This window comes from Uloborus diversus, chromosome 2 (assembly GCF_026930045.1).
Source record: "Uloborus diversus isolate 005 chromosome 2, Udiv.v.3.1, whole genome shotgun sequence".
Classification (NCBI taxonomy): domain Eukaryota; kingdom Metazoa; phylum Arthropoda; class Arachnida; order Araneae; family Uloboridae; genus Uloborus; species Uloborus diversus.
This window is the reverse complement of record NC_072732.1, coordinates 198,970,400-198,989,370: the sequence shown is the minus strand read 5'-3', so window position 1 is coordinate 198,989,370 and position 18,971 is coordinate 198,970,400. Positions and strand designations below refer to the sequence as shown.

The 18,971-nt window shown below is 34.5% G+C and overlaps 1 protein-coding gene across 1 annotated transcript; it reads left to right on the top strand.

Moving 5' to 3' along the window:
- Positions 1–446: 446 nt before the first annotated feature.
- LOC129217617 (slit homolog 1 protein-like) lies at positions 447–17,139 on the top strand. Its single transcript, XM_054851945.1, has 4 exons — positions 447–821; positions 11,188–11,579; positions 13,400–13,548; positions 16,949–17,139. The coding sequence occupies exons 1-4, from the start codon at positions 537–539 to the stop codon at positions 17,092–17,094; spliced, it is 972 nt and encodes a 323-aa protein (XP_054707920.1). The 5' UTR covers positions 447–536; the 3' UTR covers positions 17,095–17,139.
- The last annotated feature ends 1,832 nt before the right edge of the window (positions 17,140–18,971 follow it).

Sequence of the window (18,971 nt, the reverse complement as noted above, 5' to 3'; positions counted from 1 at the left end):
TCTGAAAACACTCACAGATCGTATTAAGTACAGGTGCAAAAGAGGTCTTATGCTATCAAACAACCATTTCTCAAAGGACTCACACACAGATAAAATTCTCCACATTCTTATAATCGTATGCAAATTTTGAACCGCTGTGGGGGGCCTTGAACTTCTAGAATCCCATTTTGTACCATCTTATCTGAAAGGGTAAAACAATATGTAGAATAACCCTGAAATAGAGCATTTAATCATTCAAAGGAAAATGAAAACACATATCACAGACAGCGCGAAACAAATCAAACAAACAAACCGTCAAGCATTAAGTTGAGATGATTTGACAAATCAATATCTCCCACACACTTCAGTTCCCAAGAATTTGTGACGTCCCAATTGGTGATAAAGATAACAGTTGGTCTCCCGCTTCGATCGGAGCTGTTTTTTACTTTTATCTTGTCCTCAAGAAAGGAAGATATGGAGCACCTGCTTCGAACAAAGAGAATTCTCTACCATCCTTTCCCACTACGCTTACAGACACATACCCAGAGTCGTTTGAGATGACTCTCCCCAAATTAACTATTATTTTGTGCTTGGTTTTCCTAGTCGTTGACGCTGTACGCACTTGCCCACCGGAGGAAACCCTACGACCATGCACTTGCAAAAACGTGCAAGACAGCACTGGAGAAGATTTTCCGATCATCAGTTGCAACGGTTTGCAATCTGAGGATGCTCTGGAATCAGCTGTGAGGGCATCAAAGGGTTTCAAAATATTTGAGCTTAAACTGATTGAGAGTAGCTTGAGGTACATACCACAAGATGCTTTTGTTGGGACATCTTTCGAAGTAAGAAACCAATTTTTCACAATATCTTTAAGAATTACACTGCAGGTAAAAAAAAAAATGCATCACTCTCGCATTTTCACAACAATGGGATTATGTGAGAGGTTTTGGTCGACCGATTAACGATGAATGTATGTGAAATTCTGAAAAACTTACGAAATAAACAATTAACAGCAGGAATCCGATAATTGTTTGCGTAGATCGGGGCTGTTTCTGGGCCAAGGCAAATTACTGACCCCGTGCTCATTTTTCCATCTCTAAACCTGCTTGTGAGTTTAGAGAAAAAAAATTACTTATCTTTGGTATTGAAGTAAAGTGATCCCGGATAGTAGGAAGCCCTCCAAATTGCCAATATACACCTGAGCGTTTAATGTTCCTTGCACAAAGTGCAGCCCACCAACTCCTTGATCAGAAATACATCTCCAAATCATCTGGTATACGAGATACTTGACTGTGTGTTGAATGCAGTCGGGATGATATTCCTCTTCTTTGCGGCGCGGGTAATGCAATTTTTCTTTTACCACCACTGTATGTTTGCACTCATGTCTTATAGTTGTTTTTACAAGTTAATCTCTTAAACATTCATGTTTATTTCGAGTTACACGCATGATGATTCGATGAATGAGTCATTTATCTATGCTTCAAGACATTATGAGCATAAGAACAGCAAAAAAAAAAGCACCATGAGTTCTCATCTAAAACGCATGCAATGTTTCTTAATACTGAATCAATATGGAGAGAGGGTATACATATGGGGACGCGAGCTGTTTAATTGACAAAAATGGGGACGCGACGTGAAAAGGATTGAAAATCATTGTGCTAAAACTTCCTAAAAAAAAGTGGAACCGCTTTCGACAATCCGTTATGTCGCTTAACCTCGACAGAACTTTAACTTTCCTGTATTTTATAGTGTAAGTCTCTTGTTAGTCCGGTCAATAGGTAGAAAAAAACGGGCTTGCCTTACAGAAAATGGGATCAAAGATTTTATTTTTTAAATTTGTGTATACTAGTGCCAATATGAAAAAACCAAGTTATCCAACACGAAAGACCTCGGGAGAACTTTTGGGGGCCGAAAACCCCCAAAAATTTGTGACTTTTTGTAGTATTTTCAAAATATCTCAAAAATGGTTAAAATTACAAAAAAACTTCCAATGCAAATGTTAAAGAGGATTGAATTTCCTTCAACTTTTGTCATTACAACATTTTTGTAGCATGAAAAGCAAGCGAGTTACAGCTTCTTGAAAGTTACACTTTTTCTGAACTCCTTCAGCGAAGTGCGTGAAAGCGCATCGGATAACGGAGGAAAAAAGGAGAAACGCCGGCAGTCTGACCTTTTAAATCATTTGTCTTTCACAGCTGAGGGTAAATGCCTCCGTTCCCTTTAATTTAAACAAAACACCCTCATTCCATTCCCCCCCCCCCTTTTTCTCTCCAAATGAGATGAATCGACTCAATAGCTACTCATGTTGGTCACTTCAGGGTTTGAGCGAGAGTATGTTTTATCAATTTGTGTGTTCTGAATTACAATTTTTTTTCCTAGAAATGATTACGCCTGACCAAGGTGTTTTTTTTTTATTTTTTATTATTATCATTATTATTTGCGAAATCAGTTTGCATGAATGCGAAATAAAGATTGTGAAGGAGATGGGAACAGACAATCTTCAAAGATGCAGCGCAAAACGGCAAAATGAAGAACATCAGCGTTTTTTGAAGTTCTTAAAAGAAGTGACAATTCACACTACCTGTCATAAATGCTATATCAATGAGCAATCAATCTCTTCCCTTGAAGTAATGGTTGAACCTAACATATTAACTAAATTCCTTAAGAAAGATTTCTGGCAAATTATAACAAAAAGAATTGTCTTATTCCACTTCTTGAGACATATTTCGAAAAGTGTGGTATTGAAGTCAGGCAGACTCAAGATGACGCCGACTCACTCACTCACTGCTCTTTCAAAGGCAAAAGAAATTGAAAAGGTTGTTATAGTGAGCGAGAGGACTGATGACAGCTTTAGGACAGCCTTTCAGCAACTTGTTCTTTATAAAACCTGGAAGAGGGAATGCTTGTGATTTGTTTTTTTCCCCACTAAATCTTTTAAGTTTGACCCCAGCAATATTCTTTTCATCCATGCGTCTTGTGGGTGTGATACGACTTCGGCAATCTTTGGCCAAGGCAAAATTAAGTTGTACAAAATAATCCAAAAAAAAAAACCTCCTGAAATTAAGGAAGCTATTGAAGTATTTATGGACCCAATCTGTCATCATGATGCCTTCCTTAGCTGCAGCTGGAGAAAACATTTTGCAAATATTATACACAGGTGACGTAAAGTATTTGAACCTATCTTTGGATACTTTGCAATTTAATCTTTTTATAAAACTAGCATACAGGGCTAAGATAAATCTTGCAGGGCTACCTCCAACGAGCGGGGAGGGGGGGCATGCTGGACGTTATCACTCATATCGGTTCTACCACCAAATTCAAAGTTGGTTGGGCAACATAATTGATCCAGAGAAATGGGGTTGGGAACGCAGGACGCATGGTCTAATGCATATTGACACGAAAAGAGATTCAGTTACTCTGAATCTTTTGAAGATTGTACCTTTTACCTGCAAGAAAAATTGTACTGGAGCCTGTTCTTGTCACAAGGCAGGTTTAAAATGCTCCAGCACGTGCAAACACTGCAGTGGCACAAATTGTGAAAATGTTGCAGAAATTTCATCTTTGGATGAGACTGTTGAAGAAGATAATTTGTTCCAGGAGCTTTTGGAATTCCGCAACAAGGAGATGAACAATTAAAGGACCACAGCTTCTTTCTACCCCCTACAGATTCTGAACTGGGAGAACCTGGACCTTCAAAACGGCTTCGAAGAAGATAAACAGCATATTTTGTTGTTAAGTCTCTATTTGCTTTAAGGTCGAATGAATCTCTCTGTAATTTAGATGTATGTATTAATCTTCTACAGTTGGATTTTCATGCCTCAAAAAGTCAGTTTCTGCAGAATTTTTTCTAAGTGTTCATTACGTATTACTATTGCACCTTTATTTATTCATTTTTATGTCTATTGTTTGTTTATTATCACCCTAATATTTATTCATTCACATTTATATTCGAATATTGCATTTTCGCTTGTAATAGAAGAGATGGTACGAATTATGTGCTTTAAATGAATGAGAAGATTTTGTAATTCAATTACAAACTGCAATATAAATCATATGTTATTGGAGTCTGACTGAAGACTACCTCTGTCAGACTAGAAATATTAGTTCGTGAGCGGTGGGGGAGGGTTTATTATTATTATTGTATCAGAGCATAGGATGCATGACTGTGTTGATTGTTTGCTAATTAGCTGCCTAGTATTCATTCCTTCACATTAATATTTAAAAATCGCATCTTTGTTTGCAATAATTAGATTAGAATGTACGAATTATATCCCTCAAATGAATGTATATATTGTGTAATCCAGTTACAAACAACAATATATCATCTATTATTGGAGTCTGATGAAGACTACCTCTGTCAGATCAGAAAAGTTAGTTCGTGAGCAGTGGGGAAGGTTTTTAAATTATTATTGCATCGTCGTATGTGCTTTAAATGAATGCGTATATATGTATTTCAATTTCATAATACATCGTTTGTTTTTGGAGTCTAGTGGGAACTAATCTGTCAGCCAGAATTGCTACTGTGTCCAGCGGGGGGGGGGGGGGGTGAGCAAGAAACTCAAACTACTCTAACTGTCGATAAACTCTCTGAAACTAAAGTTTCTATTGAAGTTCTAATAATTATGACGCCTTGCTTTCAGTGTGAAAGCTTTTTTTTCGGAGTGGAGGAAAACTGCCTATTTTCAAAGAGCTATAGCAAGCTTGTTATCTGTGCTACAAAAAAGTTGTAAATACAAAAGTTGTAGGAAATTTTATGTTCTTCAAACTTTACATTTAAAACTTTTTTCTAAGTTGAACCATTTCGGAGATATTTTGGAAAAAACAAAAAAAGTCATAAATTTTTGTGGTTTTTCGGCCCCCAAAAGTTCTCCCGGGGTCTTTCGTGTTGGATAACTTGGTTTTTCCATGTCGGCACCAATATGTACAAATTAAAAAAATAAAATCTTTGACCCCATTTTTCGCAAGGTAAAATGTATCTATTGACTGTACTATATATTGTGCAAGAGGGAATGCTGCAAATCAGAAGCGCCAACCTCACGATCTGCGGGCCATATGAGGCCCGTTTTGTTCAATGTCACGAATTGAAAACCACGCTCTAGAACTTCCCAAAGCAACATTGTGCTAAAACTCCTCCCCCCCCCCCCCAAAAAAAATGTAGAACCGCTTTCGACAATCCGTCAGCAACCCTTAGTAAGTCGCTTAACCTCCACAGAATTTTTTCTTTCCTGCATCTTAATTTCCTAGATGCATCTAGTGCGCTGTCAGTGTAAGTCTCTAGAATTGTGCAAGAGAGAATGTTGCAAACCAGAGGCGCCCACGGTCTGCGGGCCATATGATGCCCGTTTTGTACAACGTCATGAATTAAAAACCACGCTCTAGAACTTCCCAAAACAGCATTGTGTTAAAACTCCCCCCCCCCCCCCCACACACACAAAAAAAAAAAAAACTGTGGAACCGCTTTCGACAATCCGTCAGCAACCCTTGATGATTCACTTAACCTCCACAGAACTATTTCTTTTCTGTATTTCAGTTTCCTAGATGCATCTAGTGCAATGTCAGTGTAAGTATCTAGAATTCTACAAGAGGAAATGCTGCAAACCAGAGGAGCCCACGGTGTGCGGGACATATGCGGCCTGCTTGATGAATCGAAAACCCTGCTTTTAAACTTCCCAGAAACAACAGCATAAACGTTTTCGACAATCCGTTATAAGAAACCCTCGCTGAGTCAGTCAATTAAATCACTTCTCCGCGGAATATTTTTTTTTAATATCCTACATAGATACAGGTGATTTGTCAAAATTTTACAAATTCGCAGCCAAATCCAAATATTCAGAAATTAGTTTATGGAAAACAGATACAATCGTCGCATTAATAAAATAACTATGAAATATGATGACGACAATTCTTGGTTTTTAATTTTTTGCCGTTTTCCATGTTTTCCCAGGTTGTTCAAATTTAAGAAAAATATATACGTGTTCTGGCTCGAGCGGTTCATCCTTATGCGAAGTGCGTTCTTCGGATATAAGAGAAGGGTTGTCCCCAAGAAAAAAGGTTGGGCACACCACTGCTACAGAACAATTCGTCGTTCACTAGATCGGTCTGCATTAAAGTAATTAATTGACGATCTGAGTTCTGATCTCATAAATCGCTTCAATTATTATTATTATTATTTTTTTCTTTTTTTTTTTTTATTTGTTACATTGTTGAAAATTATCTGCAAAATCAACTTAATACCCCATTGATTACGCAATTTTCGAGCTGTTCCAACATTATCAACAGCGAAATTAGCACAGAAAGATTTGTGTAGAATTGACATACTTTGTTATCACTTCAAGAATACTGTTATCAAAATGTTTGGACAAAAATAGTCATTGCCAGGTGACGTCATATTCAATGAATATTTGTTTAGTAAATGATGCTTTGAGTTGCTTCATGAACGTGGTCGAGGGTTGCAAAGGAAATTTTAGATAAATGTAAATCAATTTAGTATTTAAACGAATGTATTAACAATCTGTTTTATAATTTTTTCTTCAGTCAGCTTAAAATGAAAAGTTTTTTTTTTTTTTTAATAAATATTACAGTTATTGTTAATAGTACCATTAATTGTTGGGATAAACAACGGCACTTATTTTTTCTGCATTGTTATTTCGCTTTTTGACGATTGCTTTAGGAGGTAATATGGTATAAATTGGAAAATACAGTAGACCCTCGTTTTACGCGGGGGTTACATTCCACGGAAATACCGCGTAAATCGAAACCGCGTAAATTGAGACCTGATACTAGTGTTGAAATAGCGGTTTGGTTCCGAAGGTAACAAAGTACTTCATTCTGGTGATGACTAATTGCATAATAAGTTTAATGTGTACATATAATTACTTTTATGCACAACATGCATAAAGAAAACATAAATTAATTTCGTGTCCTGTTTATAAAGAGGAGCTGGCTATTATAGTCTTTTGGCAGTCATTATTAATTTTTCTCAGTAATTCTTTGCAGCATTAACGCATCCATGACCACTTGCGTCATTTCCATGATTAAATTTTCCTTAACTAACAAATCAGAAAGATCATTTCTATTGTCTAGGAATGGCTCAAAATTTTCAATGTGAACGTTTTTGGTTGTGCGTCACCGACATCAGTATCCTCGTTGGTTTTGGCCTCCTTTGTCACTCCTCAAAGCTCTTCTTCCAGCGAGCTCTGAATTGTGTGAGTTTAATAACTCGACTTCTGGAAAGAGCTCTGGAACCAGTCGCATAAAATGTCTCCAGTGGCTTGATTATTAGCACGCCAAAATGCAGTTGATTACGCGTAATCTACAATCTTTAGGAGTTTGGATTTTGAAAGAGGGAAAATTTTATCTGTTTGCATTGCCGCATCCGTGTAAAACCAAAACTCATCTGTGTAAAATAAAAGTGTCAAATCTTAAACCGAGTATAATCGAAACCGTGTAAAATAAACCCGTGTAAAACAAGGGTGTCTACTGTACTACTATTCATTAGTATTTGTTTTTCTTTTGTATGAAGTTTAGCAAAGTAAAAAAATTTGAAACGATTGGCTGGAATTTATGCAAAACTAACTTTTAGACACAGGGAGTAATAAACTATAGAGCATAAAAATTCAAATAGAGTTTTTAAAACTTAAAGATCTGAGATCTTTTATTTCAGTACGTTGTAAAAGTCATGTATAAAGTGCAGATTTTTTTTTTTTTTTTTTAAGTGAAATCTAATAAACTGAAGCATATAAGCATAGAATAACAACAACTGATATGAGAGAAACATCATTTTATAATTCAAACAAATGTGAAATCCAAACGCACATTAATTCTTCGTTAATTCGGAAACAACTGAGTATTGACACTACAGTCGACGCTCGATATAACGACCATCTCCGTGCCAGAGAAAAAGGTCTTTATAATGAGTAGTCATTATAAGAGATAGATTTTTTTTAAATATGCACATGCATCATTCCGTTGTTCCAATACAATTAACACTTTTTTAAAGATTCCAGTAAAATGCCCAAATTATTTTTTATCCTGGGAATTTTTTTTTAATTATGGGTGCAAAATATTATGACAAAATATTTCTAAGAAGAAAATATAGGAAAAATTGTATTACAGTACTTACAAATCATTTATTTTCTGAATATAAAATCAGAAACAGTTGTTTTCCTTTTGAGCACATGTGATTTTTGCAAAACATAATTTTCCATTTCAGTTATAGATGATAAATAGTGTTTTTCTTGCTTTTAAAAGAAACACTTAAAATTTTCTCGAGCATTTGAAACATTTTTCATACTGGGAACTTTGGTCTCAATTTCTTCTTTTTCATCTGATCATGATACATTAATTTCTTTTTGTGCACAATATCGAGAGGTACTTCATTTTCTGACAGACACGTGTTTGAAAAATTCTAAATCATAATTGATTTAAGTATAACAGTCAAAGTTTAAGACTTCTACCAATTTCAGATTTTTTAGAAATTTTTCATCTTCTTCGTCGAAATTTTACCTTGGATTGCCTGACAAATCATTTAAGCATTTTTCCTTTGCTTTTTAAATTCAACATGGTGGAGGCAATTCCTGATGGTCTTTTCTGAATTCCATGCTGTTTTAGAAAGATGCAAAGCTGTAAAAATACCCACTTCGTATTCTACACCTTCTTCCAGTCCATAAACTGTAATAAAGATTATTCCAAGTTACATATTAGTATCATTGGAAAAAAACACCAGGAATAGTGTTCGCTGAATTCGGTCACTGTATTGGATTAGATGATGTAGAATTGTCGTTATACCAGAAGCAAATTAACATACAGTTCATTTTAACAAAGTTGGAACTTTTAGCACAGGTCGTTATAATGGATTGGTCTTTATAATGAGTGGTCATTATAATGAGCGCCAACTGTATAAGATAGTTTTAACAAAAAATAATTATCCGACCTCATACATGTTGCTTTAAGTAATAAAAATGAATGCAGGGGAAATTGGGGTCTAACAAGACATATTTTGCATTTTACTCTAAAACAGCTAAACCTTATGCTACATAAATCTATTTTTTATATATTATAAAAAATTCAGGGATAACAGTTTAGTTGTGGTTCCTTTTCTTAAACAAGAATTTGACTCATTTTGATGAAATGCGTTTTGTCCTTTTGGTTCCCCATTCTTGGGTCTAATGGGACTTGCTAAGGGTCTAATGGGACGCATGAATTAAATTACTGGATATGAAATCAATGACACATTTCCTTCACAGAAGGAAACAAAGAATAGCAGACAGTTCCAGGACTGGATGTTTTTTCCGTTCTTGGGAGGTGTCGGCTATTAGGGAGAATCAGTTTAAAAATTTTGTATTTTGAGCTTAGTGAGTTCAAACAAACAAACTCTTCAGCTTTATATTATTAATGTAGATTCTTATAACCAGTTCGGTCCAGCTTTTCAGTTTTTGTTCCAATGGGGTCGCTTCCAAAATTTTAAAAGTATTTTTTTCTGAAAGAGCACGCTTAAAAACATAGGATCTGAGAATTTTTTAAATAATTTGTTTAATATTTTTAAAAAATTACTTAAATCGGTGCGCTTTCATTGTTTACATTTCTTGCCGATGACATCACAAATGATGAAATGCCATTCAGTATTGCCATTCACATAGCAAAATATTTAATCCGCAAACTTTACTCACGTGTATTGGCAACGATAGGGTTGATAGCAAGCGTAGAGCGCAATTTTGATTCGCTTCTTGATTATCATAACGTGGAAAGGTGGTAGAAAGATGCGCCAAAGAGCGTCATTTGTGACGTCATCAAGACCACACCTTGTTTGAAAAATCGGACATCTTAAAAAATTAATTAAAAAATAACTGTTGGGAAAATGAAAGTATTTTCTGGGTCCATCTTTCTTTATTTTTTTGCTTATTCTATCAATTTCAGTGACAAAAAGTACTACCTTTGACTGAAGGAAACAACTCCATTGTTACTCATTGGGTATTTCTAAGGCTTTTTCATATTGATGAACCAAATTTCTGTATTCAACAGTTGTTCATCGATGATGCATTTTGGTGGCAATAATCAAATATTCTATCTAGGATTTTTCTTATTCCGAGATATGTACCTGATTTAAAACACATCTAGAGTTAAAAAAAAGTTCTCCTTACATCAATAATTTTCGTAACAGTAGATAAGTGTCTAAACAATGTCGCTTTTTTTTTTTTTTTGCCCTATATTTTTTTAGCAACAACTCTAATGGGGACATTGTCAATCAACTCATTTTTTATTTATTTATTTATTTACTTTTTCATCGTTATTTATTTTTTCACGTTATCAGATAGTTTTTCCTATCTGTTTTCTTTGAAATATATCCATGTAAATAATTTAACCATTTTTCAATAAATCATCAAAAACATTAACAAAAGCATTTCATATCAGACTTGTTAAAAAAAATTATTTGGTAAACAATTAAGGCAAAAAGTTAAGGCCCTAATTATGTTCTTTCACAAACTATAAAAGTGAAATTTAATATTAGATTTTATATTTCCTCTAATAGGAGGAAAGGGTCTAATGAAACACGTACCTTTAGACCCCATAGGAAAAGTTCTACCCACGCCACTTTTTCCAAGTATTAGGTCAACTTTCGGTTAATTATTAAAATATAACACAAAATGAGAATTGTAACAGAAGAACATATACATAGTAAAGCTCATAGTGTTCATATGCATACATAGTGCACACATGTTCACATAGTGTACATAATGCACATAAAGTAAAAGTAAAGCTTAAGAATAGTATTCATAAATAGGTACTTAACAAACTCTTAGCTGATATAGAACTGCTTTTGCATGTAAAAGTTTGAGAGATTATAAAGACACACTTAAGCACAAAGAACACAAAACCAGTAGCGTTAATAGGTTTACAGCAGTAAAGAGCTATCGAACTGCTTGGTTACTGAGTTGCTCTCTTACAGATTCTGTCAAAATATGTTTGAAAATTGCTTCCTGAAGGTTTACAGAGAACATTGTACCTTTTCCTCAATTTGGGCCAAAGAAGGACCTTAGGGCCAAAGTAGCCATTTACCGTAATGTCCTGAGAAGAAAAATTTTGAAACTTATTTATTATTACTGCAATTTCTTTTTCACTACATTACCTTTAATTAGGTTCATCCACTGGTTGTTCAACCGGATTTCTTCAAACTGCCAAACAATTTTTAAATTGTCATTTTCTTCACAGGTACTATGCGTTGAAAACTCTAGTCTCAGTAGCCTAAGTCAAACGGACGTCGCTCTTCGAGGCTTGGAAGACTCGCTTCACTTGATCGAAATCTTCAACAGCACCTTTTCCAAAAGTTGGAACTGGTCCCAATTGGCCAGGATGTCGCAACTGATGGAGGTGCTGGTTCACGACTCGCAACTGCAAGAAATAACTGACGGGATTTCCAACATCCGGCACCTGGAGATCCAGTCGTTCGCATTCCAGAGGAACAACATAGAAAGGATCGACGAGTTTGCATTTTCACCTTTCACTAAACTGAACAGGCTGACTTTGGATGGCAATCAATTGACAGAGATCAAGAGAACGATGTTGCCCATGACAGCAAATTTTCTCACAATTATAGGGTTAAGGTAAAGCTTGACCACGAAAAGAAGGCGGATTACCTTGAAGCGAAACATTATTTGTATCACTTGTAATAGGTAGAATCTGCCAGAAAGCACTGAATAGTAAGAGGCATGGTCTCGCTAATCCTATTATTCCAAAATAATAACAAACAACCTATTACAAATGATGTTTTTTGCTTCAAGGTCATCCGCCTTCTTTTCATGGTCAAGCTGTAAGAACCTTACAAACTTTGTTTACAATGAACTACAGTTCATATTTGTGATTGTAATAAGTCTAATGTGAATAAGCCCCCCTTCCCTGAGGGCAAGGGTGCACCACCTCAATATCGCAGAGACCCCCCTCCCCCAATGAGAAAAATACCCCTCAAAACAACCCCTCCTAAAAATTTCAATAGCACAGACTGCGCCATAACCCCCCCCCCCCCATCCCTAAGTGGGCACCCCTGAATAAGGCACATATTTGCAGGATAAAATAATCATCCGAGATAAACTTCTCATTAGACTTAACATCTAAAAGCTCATTTTTTTGTTCTGCTAAAACAGTTGCTTGATACAGGGTTCCCACAGGTTATTGAGAACTTGGAAAGCTTGGGAATGGCAGAAGATTTTATTTTGATCAGAAAAATCATGGAAAGGTCGGGGGAAAACATTCAAGTTATTAATGTAATATATTTTTGTCCTCCTCCAAAAAAATTTTCCTCCAAAGCAACATGGGCCTTGGGTCTCACTTTTAGATAGTCGGGGCCCTGCTCACAACATTGGCAACCATTTTAAAACATTTAGGAAACAAAGTGCACTACCTGGGTGGGAAGGAACTTAAGATCATGGACGCTCATACTCAAGTTTGGCTCAAGCCCCCACCCCCCTAAGAAATTTGAACTTCCTTGCTTTTAGTACTTTTTTCTTTGCAAAAATGTAAAACCATTTTTTCTCCAGTCATTAATGAATAAGTTATTAAAAATGTCTAATTTTAACAACTCTAATATGTATTGAAATCAGTTTCCATGGAAAAAAAATTCCTGCTTAACCATGAGGAAAATATCTGAGTCCCAGCCCCCCCCCCCCCTTTAAAATTTTGTATATGGGAGCGCATATGCTTAAGGCTGAAATGTGTGCGTGTTTTTTTTACAATTCTTCTCTGACTTTGGGAAAGAAACAAGAGTGCCCAAATGGGGGGGGGGGCAAGTGTGGCTCAAGCCCCCTTTGAAATTAGAACTTCCTTGCTTTTAATACTTCTTTTCTTTGCAAAAATGTAAAAACGTTTCTTCTCCAGCAATTAATGAATAAGTTATTAAAAATGTCAAATTTTAATAACTGTAATCTACTGAAATCGGTTTCTATGAGGAAAATATACTGCTAAACCATGCGGAAAATATGAGTCCCCCCCCCTTTAAATTTTGCATTAGGGCGCCCTTGGAAAGGAAGTACATAGGGTTTTAATGGAAATTAAAATTAATTGCCAGCATACAAAATCATTTTTTGCAAAAAGAGTGCCGATAATAACTTTTTAAACTCAAAGTCTGAATTTGGATTTCAGCTAATATAGTTTTGCCAACATTTTATAGTGATATTTCCTTTGTCATTTCATCGCCTCAAAGCAACAGTAGGATATCTTGGGGTTATTCCTGGGATAAGATGTCTTACTGTTGCTCTGAGGTGACGATTTGTATTCATAACTTTTTGAGCTTAATAGACTTTAATGCAGAAATTAAACTTTAACTATACCACTACTAAATTGTATTGCGCATGATAAAATGACTTTAATATGCAAGTAGAAAACTCTTTATTTTTCTTACATTATAGATGTCGTTTTATTTTCATTTCAGTGGAAACAGAATAAGATATTTACCACATGATTTGTTTTCATACATGCCATCACTTAAATCAGTGTACTTAAGTGGAAACCCTTTGTATACAATTGAAGAAGTAGTATTTAAACCTGTTTGGCGGCAGCTTCATTTACTTCTCTTTTCAGGTATGGTATAAATTAAGTAAATTTTGTCTAACATTTTTTTTAATCCAAGGGGAAATTCCATTGGTAACTGAAAAGCAAAACTATAGTTGGGGAAAACCTAACCTGGCAGCATTTTGAAGGCTACCTAGATCCTAATCACAGCATTATGACATTGCAAGATTAAGTTTGTCCCTACTATAGAAGCATTGTCACATTCCACACAAAATATACCTAATTTATTTTTTCCCCTTCTATTTGTTGTTCTCTTTAGGCTAAATATAATGGGGCAATTGAATTTTGAAAATACTTTTTGGTTGAATTTTAAAAAATAGTTAAAAATATGGCAACTGATTGACATCAAAGCACTTTTCTACATGTCAAGTCATTACTCTTGTTTTTACCTCTTTTTTTAAAAAAAAGGCAAAAGATATTTTGGGAAATCAATTATGGTATTAAATTTAGCTTAAAAAGAGCTAGAAACCAGGGGAAAATATTTTTTAAATAATGTATATTTTCCGGAGAACGTGACAAGATGCTTATGGTTTTGCTTTAAAAATTTCAGTTACCCAAAGAATTGCCCCCATCATATATTTCATGCCTAAAACTTCATGTTAAATTGATCGCATTTTAAAGGAAAATGTAAAGCATTTAGTACTATGGGAATTGGAGATGCATCCTGATCCATGCTACTGTTTGTAGATTTAGTTTTGCAAATAAAGAAGTCGGGATTTCCATGCTAAAAGAAAAAAAATGGGAAATGAAGGGGTTAGGCGCCACTGGGAACAACTGCATCCACCAATCAATGGCAAAGTAATGGAAACAGGGGTGCCATGTAGCGCCCTCTTTGTTGCCATGGGTTTCAGCGATTGCCACGGCCTGTAAGAATTAAGCAGGCAGAAACCAATACAAAACAACTGCATGGTCAAAAGTTGTCAAAAAAAAAAAAAAAAAAAACCTTGCTCCTCTCTACCTTTCAAAACTATTTTTTTCCCCCTGTTCATTAAGTAGACAAAAGAATCCTCAGCACTTTTCCTGGAAATAAAAATATAGCGGAGAAGAGCTATTGGTGGAGAATTAGTATTAATAAAAAACCCACTTTTGCTGTATTATTTAGAGCATTGGATAATATAAGTTTAATTACTGCCCTTTCAGTTATCCATTAAGAAATTATGGAAAGTCACTTTTCCTGGGAACAAAAATATAGCAGAGAAGAGCTATTGGAGGAGAATTAGCACAGTCGGACCCCGATTTAACGAATTCAACGGGACTGAAACTTTTATACGTTAAATCGGGTTTATTCGTAATGTCGGGGTGTGAATTTCTTTTTTTTTTAAAGCGCACTTTCCATATCTTCAACCCCTAATAAGCAACTGCACAATAATATCCATAATTAGAAAGTTTACACTTTTTATTCAGCATTCCACGACTTATCACTCACTACTTAATTTAAAATTTTGAACCAACTGAGTAATAGATGTTTCACAATTTCCTTGATAGTTGACTTGAAATACAGTAGACCCTCGTTTTACGCAGTTTCGATTATACGCGGTTTAAGACTTAACACCTTTATTTTATTTTATGCGGATAAGTTTTTATTTTACGCGGATGCGGCAATGCAAACAGATAAAATACCTCTTCCCCTTTTAAAATCCAAACAGGGGATGCAGATTACACGTAATGAACTGCATTTTGGCGTACTAATAATTGAGTTTGGGTCATGAGACATTTTATGCGATTAGTTCCAAAGCTCTTTCCAGAAGTAAAGTTATTAAACTCACACAGTTCAGAACCCACTTGAAGAAAACAAAGGAGGCCAAAATTGTTTGAGGATACCGACATTGGTAACACACAACCAAAAAGTTCACATTGAAAATTTTGAACCATTCCTAGACAATAGAAATGATCTTTCTGATTTGTTAGTGAAGGAAGATTCTATCATGGAAATGATGCAATTGGTCATGGATACGTTAATGCTCTGCAAAGAATTAGAGAAAAATGATTAATTGCCAGTTCCTCTTTAAAAACAGAACACAAATTAAATTTATGTTTTCTTTATGCATGTTATGCATAAAAATCAATATAAGTACACATTAAACTTATTATATAATTAGTCCTCACTAGAATGAAGTATTTGTTTTATCTACGGAACCAAACCCCTATTTTAACACTACTATTAGGTTTCAGTTTACGCCGTTTTGATTTACACGGCATTTCCATGGAACGTAACCCCCGCATAAAACGAGGGTCTACTGTAGTTCTTTTTCAACTTTTTGGAGAGAAGAAAATACTGTGTCTTTTGCAGCCTACTGCATGAGATAAGTTTTTACAGCTTGCAGGCCTTGTAAAGCATTTGAAAAAGTAAGTTTTAATGGGAGTTTCACAGTCATTTTCTGCATCAGAATCACTATTCATATGTTGCTCCCCCTCACCCTCAGAAAAATTGCTTACTCCGAGAAAAGTCTTTTTTTTTTGCTTCAGACAGTGTGGATATAACATTTGGAAAACAATCCAATATTTCCTAACTCAAATTAACAAAAAAAAAAATTCTGCTGTTAAACAAATTTGTTATTTCGGGGTTTATTATTCGCTAAATAGTGGTTTTTGCCTTAATTTTAGTCAGAAAAAGAAAAAAATTCATTAAATTGCGAAATTTGTTAAATCACGGTCTGACTATTAATGAAAAAAACCAGTTTTGCTATATTATTTAGAGCATTGAATTATATATCTTTAATTACTGTTCTTCCAGTTAATAGTCAGTTTAGACGATCCATTAAGAAATTATGGAAAGTTACTAAAAAGTTTTTATTAGAATTCTGTGAATTAAAAAACCCAGAATTTCGGGTGAGCATAAAAAAAGTTTCACTTCAGGAGGCCCGTACAACTTGCTGCACTGTTGTGGGATAAATTCTACTTGCAATTTTCTATCAGAGAAGTAAAAAGTTTTATGATATACAACCAAACCTGTTTTTGTGCAATTTATTTTGTGCAGTATATGAAAATTTCAACCAGATTGAGACTTGATGAAATTATTGAAAAAACAAGTGGAGAGGTAGTATCTTCAAGTGACAACAGGGGCACCCCGATGAGAGGTCACTGTGACCTCCCAAAATTTTTTTTTTTTGAGAAACTTTGTGACAATACAGCAAAATTATTATCTATTGGTTTATTTTGATTTCGTTTAAAGATGTTTTAAGGTTATTTTCTATGTGAGACTTTGTTTATGCGGTCCCTATCCACCATATAAAAAAATATTTTTTAAACTTTTGCAAAAACAATGTTTTATAGTTACTCGTGAAGTTTTGGGCGAATTTTTTTATGCGATCCCTTTCCACTGCACAAAAACAGGTTTGGGTGAATACAGTTTATGGAACTAATTCTGATAGGAATGCTAATAATCCATTTAAACTTTTTTTTTTCACAGGAACACCTCTATCATGTGACTGCAGGATAGCATGGATAACTAGACAGGACAACAGTAATAAATATATTCATGCAGAGTGTCAAAATCCTTCCAAACTACGCGGACGAACGCTAAGTTCTCTTCAATTACATGAATTATGGTGCTGAATCTTAGTAATAAATATTGTTGAAGTGTAAAACTAGATTGTGTTTCATGCCAGAAATTAGCTAAATTAAGGCTAAAAAGTAAAACTGAAAACATTTATCTACAAAAGATCAGGTGGGCAGGTAAATGGCAGTATCTGCAGAAATGAGTTTTTGAGATATCTGAAGAAACATGTTTTGCATTCCCTTGAAACACTAGTAAAATGCTGGAATTTGACGGATTTTAATGCTTTATTTTCAGTAAAACCAAATAAGCAAGTTTGTACAATAAAACAGAACTAAAACAGATGACGAAACTGCAAAAAAAAAAAAAGTTTACAAACACTGCTGTTTATTTTCCCAGGGCAGTATAGAATTTGCAATAAATAAGCTAACACTAAAAAATGAAAGATAGTAAAACCTTCTACTCTTTCAAATATGTTTCCAAAAATGACAGAGTTATTCTATTCACATTATTTTTTTCTTCAAACAATGTCCCATAAAAATGGAATATTTCACTCATTTCATTAATTTTCTGAATCTCTAAAACATATGTATAGAACTAACCAGAGAACCATATAACAGTGCAATAATGGAAATGGGTAGCAATTGAAAGATAATAGTAAAACATGTATTTGGACACAAACTACTTGTCACTGTCCCCCATTACCGAAATATGAGGGGTGAAAGTCTGGCAAGAAGTTGCTAAATTTAGCGATTTTTGGTGAGAAATGGAAGACATCTTTCCCACACTTTGTCGATTAATTTCCTGCCACATGCAGACAGTCGCATAGCCTTTAAAGTTAATAACTTTTCTTAAAATTTCAGCAGATTTTATGATCTTTTGTCTGGATAACGGGGAGGCGAGGGCAAATAATTTACGTATAAAAAAATTTTACTACACTCTTTTATTATTAAGAGTTATTACACACTATATTATTTCATTATACAGTTAGCTCCCTGTTTAACGTCGCTCTATTTAACGACTTTCTCTATTTAAAGATCACTTTTCACGGTCCCCGCGTGCTCTTCTGCAATTTTAGAAGCATTCTATTCAGGGATGCTTTTTTTTTTTGTGGTCCCTTGAAAGTCGTTAAATAGAAAGCCAACTGTAATTTGTATGGTTCCCCGGTAAGAAACATATCCCCTGAACTTTACAAAACTCTACTCTTGTACTAATATGGATATGCAGTATAAATTAGAATTGGGCAAAGAATAGTGAAATAAAATACATCTTGTTATAAATGTTGCATATGAAAATTTTAACTGTTTAATTCTTTACTATTAGAGTGATGTTGTGAAAGGAAGACATAGAATATGAAAGTTAAGACTTTCAATGATGCAATTAAGTGTATGCACAGGCCAGTTGAAAATTTTTTCTTATTTCTCAATATTAGAACTTCATCAAATATTTTTTTTAAAAATCAAATGAAGATAGAACTAAACAACAATTAAATGTAAAATTAAAAGTTTTCTCAGATTGCAAAAAATAAAAACTTTTATACATTTCTGGTAAAAAATTCTGTTTACAAAAAAAAAGAAAAAACAACAAAAATGGCTCTATATAAGGCTGTAATATTATAGATGCGCTTTCTAAAACATACTATGAAATTACATAAAAGAAAGTTCAATTATTAGTTAATGCAATGAAGTGCACTCATGCACAGGCAAACAATTGTCTTTATGAGTCCTAGTAATATATCCACTAAGTTACTTTTTGTAAAAATATTTTGAAATTAAAATAATATAAAAAATGATTTCTTTTAATTCTAAAGACTATTTCTATAATCTTTATTTGCACTAAAAAGTAAGAAATAAAATAAGTACCCTATTACCCCGCATTGTCCGGCATGCCGCAAAAATCGGGGGTCACCAGATTTTCAATAACACTTCTCTGTTCC